At 42.5% G+C, this 8,521-nt stretch overlaps 1 protein-coding gene across 1 annotated transcript in view; it reads right to left on the reverse strand.

Moving 5' to 3' along the window:
• MYO1E (myosin IE) overlaps positions 1 to 8,521 on the reverse strand; it is a 208,078-nt gene that overhangs the window by 83,863 nt on the left and 115,694 nt on the right. Inside the window, exon 14 of the mRNA XM_068275534.1 lies at positions 7,934 to 8,101. Within this exon, the coding sequence (XP_068131635.1) occupies positions 7,934 to 8,101 (168 nt within the window). The remainder of the gene's footprint in view (positions 1 to 7,933; positions 8,102 to 8,521) is intronic.

Genomic DNA, 8,521 nt, shown 5'->3' on the forward strand with positions numbered 1-8,521 from the left:
GCAATCGCGAATTATCCCGCACAATCGTAAATGTTCGCACAAAAACGATATAATTTTCACGTGAAAATTTGTGATTGCATGCGCAAATGTGCAATCGTGCATAAACGTGAAATTGCGCACGAAAACGGCGTGATCTGACTTATTACGGTTTAGTGAATCAAGCCCTAATCACGTTATTACAGCTGGATTTAAGACTCCCATCTTTTTATGTTAGATATTGTTTGGAATGGCTGTTTTTGATAATTTACATAAAAAGCAAAGTTAAAAAAAATGTATAAAAAAATAATAGTAAGAAATGAACCGTAATCCTCTGAAAGGTTTGGATGCTCATAACAGAAAACATATCTGAGCTGTTCATAGGGATTTCCTTATCTTAATAAAGGTGTCTTCTGAAATGAAGAGGTCAGAGACATTTAACTACAGCTCTGGAAGGCTAGTTGGAAGGCGCCAGATATGTTCAAGCTGCACCACCCAGAGCTGCAACCTTTTGCTCTAATTTTGGAATTCATTTAAAGAGGAACTCCAGTGAAAATAATGTAATAAAAGTGCTTTATTTTTACAATAAGTATGTACAAATGATTTAGTCAGTGTTTGCTCATTGTAAAATATTTGAAATCCCTGATTTACATTCTGACATTTATCACATGGTGACATTTTTACTGCTGGCAGGTGATGTCACTGGAAGGAGATGCTGCTGCCTTTTTTGCCAGTTGGAAACAGCTGTTTCCCACAATGCAACAAGGCTCCCACAGTGTGATGTCAGGACCTCAGTGCTGTGAGGTGCTGACATCACACTGTGGGAGGGGTTTCACCACAATATCAGCCATACAGAGCCCCCTGATGATCAGTTTGTGAAAAGGAAAATATTTCTCATGGGAAAGGGGGTATCAGCTACTGATTGGGATGAAGTTCAATTCTTGGTTACGGTTTCTCTTTAAGTTGTCCAATATGCACTGTTCACCTTGCGTATATGGTGTATGTGTATGTGAGGGTACCCGGTGATATCAGACGTATACATTTAGGAAACTGTCCATATACTTAGCGTGTGTAACGATCGGTGTAACACAGAGAGAATCTGATTACCGGTGATCTGCAGTATCACCGAGAATACAGATATATACCCGATTATAGATGATCTGCAGTATCACCGATAATCAGATCTATCTCTAACCTCTGGACACCTGAGTAATAACTGAGTGTTTGGTGCAACAGTAATACTTTGAGGAAAGCACCCGTACAGAGGGTGCAAGGCAGTATGAGGTACTGCCTAAAGAACAGCTTCCTTCCAATGGCCTGAGGCTCCCCAAGGGGCTGAGAGTGGGAAGAACCAGAGTGTGAGTGACACCAGGGGTGAAGTGTCACTGACAGGTCTGTGAACTATCACCCAACAGGGGAAATAGTTCTCGAGGTCGGACAGGCAAGGTCGGCAATAGACAGACAGATCAGGTACAAAGACAGGAGACAGAATCGGAATCCAAGGACAAGCAGAGTTTGGCAACAGATTATCAGATATAGCGAAGTACCAATTCAGAGATCAAGAGAGTGGTCAGGAAAGCCGGAAGTCATAACAGATAATAACAATGCCTATTCTTTAGGTGTGAGCTCCATGATCATCAACACCCTGGAACTAGTCTGATATATAACAGAGTGGTAATACAGTTCCCTAGTCTTGGGTGTGAGTTCCTTGATCATCAACACCCTGGGACTAGTCTGAAATATAACAGGATAGTAATACAGTTCCCTAGTCTTGGGTGTGAGTTCCTTGATCGTCAACACCCTGGAACTAGTCTGAAGTATAACAGAATGATAATACAGTTCCCTAATCTTGGGTGTGAGTTCCTTGATCATCAACACCCTGGAACTAGTTTGAAGGATAACAGAGAATAACAACACATTAGCAAAAGGTCTGAGTGCTACCACATAGTGATCGCAACGGCAGACACCAGAGAAATGACCAGCATCCAGTAAATATACCCTAGCGCTCTCCAGCGCCTCCCCTAAGTGCTGGACCAATGGGAAGAGGTAAAATTGTCAGCTGACCGGCTTGGTCAGCTGACCCCTTTCTGGTTGTCATAAAAGCTCTGCCTCTCAACGCGCGCGCGCGTCCTTCTGAACCTGTGTGGACTATCAGTCCCAGCCACACCAGATCTGTTTTGCAATGTATCCGCTGTGCCGGACGCGGAACCAGCCGCACCGCTATCCGAGCACGCGCGGTTTCTCCGCGTTCCGCCATGCGGACAGATGTAGGCCTAAGCGTGTAAGCCGCCGCATCGGACGCGAAATCCGCCATGTTGGGCGCGGAATCAGCCGCCTTATCCTGAGCACTCGCGGTGGCTTTTCCACGTTTTCTCACAGCGTGTTGTTTCAGACATCAAATAGCTAGCACGTTGTGAACCCAGCTCTATAACTTGGTATGTACTTGCCAACCACCTTAGACAAAGGTAAAATTGTACCCAATGAGCTTCTTTTTTATGTGCTACATCACCGCAGGAATGTGAACCATGTTAGCTCAACAGGTCACAGGTTGTAATTCTTTATCGGCACTAATTAAATTCCCAGTCCCAGATTGCTTTCATTTGTAATTTCCACTTAAGGCTATGCTGCCTGATAGTATTCAATTTGCTTTCTCCTTTTACTGTTAACTCCAACATGATTAAAAAAACAAAAAATCAGCACACAAAGCAAAGTGTGAACGTCTGTCAGCACATTCTTGGGCAATTAAAACAAAAATGCATACACATAGGGAGTTTTAAATAAACACTGCAGCATGTTTATGAGAATCTGGACGTCAGTGCAGAAAAATGAAGACTTGGCAAAAAATCTGGCTTACAAATCAAGCAGACTTTTCACAGATTAATGCCATTTATGATGGAGGGAATTAGCAAGCTCCTGAATAAACTCAGAAGTGGATGCCAGCGGGAGCAGTTGGTGACTCCCATAAGTGCAGGTAACCTAACTAATCTACTGGAGAGAAATGTGATTGCTATTCAGAATTACAAAGCAGACCCTTACTGCTTAAAGAGTAACTCCCTCACAACAAAAATCTCAGTATTTGTAATTCAACCACCTGGGCACCAGGTGAAGTGTGTGCTTCAAAATTTGTAAAGTGTGGTTACTGATATTGCATAGCTTTATGATGACCCTTTCTTTCAGGTTTGTGACACTAGCTTCCATTGGCTGACCATCCCGACACCGAAGACTAATGTCTTAAGCGTGTTTGCTCTTCCTTCTATCTTAAGTCTAGCCTATCCTTTAATGCACAGGTGTCAAACTCCCATCTTGGAGGGCCATATTCATGCCAGTGTTTAGGATAAAATGAGAAATGGAGGAGTGTGTCCTGCTCGATGAACCACACCTTTCCTTAATCAGTCCCATTGATTCATTTGGGCTGTGACAAACATATGTGAGGACCTTGGCCCTTGAGCACTGGAGTTCAAAATCCCTTCTTTAATGCTTATCCTCCCTTGTGCCTAACCTCTCACCCTGATAATCACACTTAATTTGGGATTGGATGCTCAGCTTTTATATAGCCAAGTAACACAGTTAGGTTACAGTAGTTAGATACCTGTACTAGAAGCCAGCGTTTTGCTATGTTATCGCTTAGCACCTTTTGTAGATGGCAGAAAGCTGCTGTCAAATTTGCCCACTGTAGCCAATTTTCAGCTAATAATAGCTGAGTGCTGGTGCCCAAATTAAACAGATTCAAAGAGAAAGGTGGTATCTAACCACTATTTAATATACGGTGGTGCCCACTGTCAGAGCCAGCCAATTTCTCTGCTTCCCAAAAATCTATCCAACATAAGTCATCATTACACAAGAAATTTTATAACCAAAATCTATTAACTATTACCAACCATTATTCAACTTCAGTCTGCAGCTGTTATGCCCATTTTATTATTCTTGCTGAAACCATGGCAACAGAATACAGCTTGGAATACAAGATAGCCAGAATAGTCATCTGTTTGTGATTTTGAACAAATCCACATAAGAAGTTGCGATCACAATCCTGACCTCTCAATAGGAGTATAGAATTTCCCTGTAAAAAAATCAGGATATAGTGCAATATTGCCTGTTATGAACCACCCCGTGATTCACTTCATAAAGTTGTGCAATAAAGGACCTCCACCCAGGTATATAGGAAAGCAAGGGGGATCTTTGTACCCCCTTTGTGAGTCTCACTCACCAAATTCTTTCTTGATCTCTATGCATATAAGCCCTCCATCCTGGGCAGCAACAGTAAAAACCTTCAGATATAAAACGGAACTCGCATAGTGTAAAAAAACTTTAAGATTTATTGCTAAAATGCTTAAAAGATATGCGTACCAGATTTCCAATCAAAAGCACTTCTCTATGTGTGCCAGCACCGCCGCGGTCGGATCTCCGCTGCATGCCACAGTCCCCGCTCTGATTGCTTCCTCCTTCCGTCCTGCGTGGCTCCTTAGCTCCGTTTTATATCTGAAGGTTTTTACTGTTGCTGCCCAGGATGGAGGGCATAGGGGGTACAAAGATCCCCCTTGCTTTCCTATATACCTGGGTGGAGATCCTTTATTGCACAACTTTATGAAGTGAATCACGGGGTGGTTCATAACAGGCAATATTGCACTATATCCCGATTTTTTTACAGGGAAATTCTATACTCCTATTGGGAGGTCAGGATTGTGATCGCAACTTCTTATGTGGATTTGATCGTTGCTGGAGAGTGTGTGTACTCGAGTGAAGTCTGCAAATCCCCAATACAAACGGGTGACATTGGTGTTAATTTGTAAAGTGTTTAAGTGCTGTGGAGCACAGTCTTTTTCTCCTTATTGGAGTGATATGGTTTGTGATTTTGGTTTGTAAGTCTTCACAAAGCAGGAAGAAAAACATATTGCATTCCTTTGTACCATTTAACTACAATAATATCACGGTCATTCCATATGGTGGAGGGATCTGTCAGGTTCTAGTAAGGTAGGAATATGTACACAGCAGAGGGGAATAATCACTCATAGCTTGGTAATGGGTGACAGCTTTTGCAGGTGGCAGCATAATGAAAGCTCTAGCAGTGACTAGGGAAATCACAAGTATGTCTGTGTAATAAACGTTATTAAAATACTTGAAATGTCCAAAGATGACTTAATAGCTTTTTGCAGTCATCAGCCAAGTATCTCTGTTCAAAAAAAGTCTTCATCACAATGCTCTTTGAATTGGGAACAGAGATATGAGTATTCATCATCATTGTTGGAAAAAAAAAAAAAGATAAAAATATTTATAGCAGATGCAGTAGATAATAAAGAAAATAATTAGATGCAAGTCAGGGATTTCAAAAATAAGGCAGCATGAGACAAGATGCATCACATTTGAAGGACACAACAGTCCTATGGTCAAAAAAAATCCATAAGCTTGTAAAATCTATAGTGCAATCCACCCTACCACACAATCCACATCCACTCCCAACCACCTCTCGGTGGGAGTCCCCCAAGGCTCGGTCCTTGGCCCCCTACTGTTCTCCCTATACACATCCTCCATTGGCAAGGTTATCTCCTCCATGGGTCTTAACTATCATCTGTATGCTGATGACACCCAGATCTACCTCCACACCCCTAACATATCCCCCACTACCATGGACAAGGTCTCCTCCTGCCTATCAGCCATCTCCTCTTGGATGTCCGCTAGGTTCCTGAAACTAAATCTAGACCAAACGGAATTTCTGATCTTCCCACTCCAGCCATCCCTGAACCTCCCAGACGTGCATGTCACTGTTAGCCACACTACCATTCGCCCTACCTCTCAAGCCCGCTGTCTGGGCGTCACCCTGGACTCCGCACTCTCCTTCACTCCCCACATCCAAAACCTCACAAAGTCCTGCAACTTCCACCTTCATAACATCTGCAAGATCCGCCCTTTCCTGACCTCTGCCACCACCAAACTCCTCATCCATGCCCTCATAATTTCCCACTTTGACTACTGAAATGCCCTTCTGTCTGGCCTCCCTATGACTTGAATAGCCTCGCTGCAGTCCATCATGAATGCGGCAGCCAGAATTATACACTCCCATCGCTCCACCATGGCGGATCCCCTCCGTGAATCCCTCCACTGGCTTCCTATCTAGTCCAGAATCAGGATTCAAGATACTGTGTCTGACCTACAAATCTGTCCACAAAACCTGTCCAACCTACATTTCCTATCTTACACACCTAGCCACTCACTCCGCTCCTCCAATGAACTTCGCCTGACTGCCCCCCACATCACCCAGTCCCATGCACGCCTCCAGGACTTCTCAAGAGCTGCTCCAACACTATGGAACTCCCTACCTCCATCTATTAGGGCAACCCCCTCCTTCAAGAAGGCCCTCAAAACTCACCTTTTCACTCTGGCCTACCACCCCTCACAAGTGCTCTAAACCCGCAGCTGAACTCTGGTCCCCTACCTTTCGTGTCCCTAACTCTCCCTCTAGATTGTAAGCCTTTGGGCAGGGTCCTCCTCCTTTTGTGTCCTACCTGATCATGCACCTCCATTATTGTGCACCCAGCTGTGCATTTGAGTGTAACTAACTTGCCTAATCTCCATGCTCCCATCCAGTGACTGACTAAGCATTACCTTGTACTCATACTGTGCTGTGTGATCTGGTTTTTCTTTTCTTGTATTCATGTATTGTCATATTGCTGTAGATCACCCCTAAATATTGTATGTAACCTAAACTAATGTCTAGCGCTGTGTAATATGTTGGCGCTTTATAAATACAACAAATAAATACATAATACTAAAATACTCCTTAGAAACTATATGAACCTGTCCTTATGCTTATATTGGGTAACAACATTCTATGCAGGATGACGAATACTGTATTTGGATCCCTGTGGATGTACTTGTTAAAGCTTTGTTTTATCTGAAATTAGTATTTCCCATGTTTTAAGGGATTATCACGTTCCCCTTGCTTACCTTACATAACTAAAAATTTAACACACGCCAAAGATTGCCGGAGGCCCACTGTAGTGAAAGTGGGGTTTCAGGCAGCCCCCGAGATAATCTGCGACTTCAGACCAGAATTTCATAATTGGTACACAGGAACACCAAACGTGTGAAAGGGTTCTCCACTCTATAGCACATCTCCAGCACATATCTGATTCAGTATCCTCTCTACCAAAATCTCCAGATTGAAGTGACTCATTTATACCAAATTGACTAGAAATATTAATATATACTAGACCTCAGCCAGCAAATCAAACTCTAATTTCCGTTCCAACTTCAATTTCCTATTTTAAAATGTACAGTATATGATTGAGTAGCAAGCTTGAGGGCTTATTTATCCACACAGGCAGAAAATATTTTATTTTTCATTATGAAAAGTGGAGCAACGCTTTTATATCACACTTAGCTTGTCAGATATTCAGCTATTGCTACACTTTCCTGCTGGTGAGTAAAGGTACTGCAGGATATCGGTGTGCAGTTTTAATTCCCAACATCATAGTCCATTATCTATTTTCTTTCGAAACTTCTTGGGACCTCAGTGATGGTTATGTGACTCTAACTTAGGCTGGGCAACAGGAATAAAGAGATTCAAATTGGAATAAAGAAATAAAACACGACAATGGTCCTAACCACGTCTGTTTTTTAGCTGTGTCACACATTCGCCTACATGACCGGCCACAGAGTATATGACATGCATCTATTACATGACATTTTTAGTGCTTACTGTGGAGGTGGATGTCTGACCTAATGCATAGAGCATGGATACATGTCTATGGGGAGCTTTTATGTTACATTGAAGCATACCTGAAACAAGTATTTCTAGTCATATCAGGGTGTGTGTTGCTTCTCTAACTTGTATTCCAATCATTTGCTTTCACTTTGAGTCCAACTGCTGAATATAGGATTTCAGCTACAGCATGCCAAAAGGAGTTTGGCCTAAGCAGAACATTGATGGAAAATGTAGCTTCTGGGAAGTCGTGCTCACCTTTCCAGCATAGTGGTGAACGATAAAGCCCTGGTTCCAGCTGTTAAAATGTTCATGTGTCCCCACAGCCATCTGGAGTTTCTGTAAAAGTGTTTGATCGGCCCCTTCTCCCACAGCGTGCATTGTGGCACACACATCATCCAGAATGCTCATTATACCTGGTGGGTTCTGTAAAGTAAAAAGTGTGCATAAAATGAACAAAAACTGTCATGCAAAATATTACAATACAATAGGACTAACACTACATAAAAAATACATTTTCTCTCACACTGCTGAACAAAGAAAAAGAGAATTCATTGCTGAACATGTAACCAATTTATGAGTGATGTATGATAACAGAGGCGCCAAATTTAGAGTAAAATTGTTCAAAACAGTTTAAAAGGAGGGGGGTTGGTGGTTACCACCCTCAGATATATGATGACCAGCCAATGATTCGTTATATATAAATAATATAATTTATTGAGATCTCCAGGCAAAACGCGTTTCACGAGTCAAACGCCCGCTTCATCAGGCAATCAATTTGGAGACACACGAAGCTGTATCAGTACTCGGGCCCAGCGCCAACTGTAACCAATTTATCATGACTAA

Source organism: Hyperolius riggenbachi, chromosome 3 (assembly GCF_040937935.1).
Source record: "Hyperolius riggenbachi isolate aHypRig1 chromosome 3, aHypRig1.pri, whole genome shotgun sequence".
NCBI lineage: Eukaryota > Metazoa > Chordata > Amphibia > Anura > Hyperoliidae > Hyperolius > Hyperolius riggenbachi.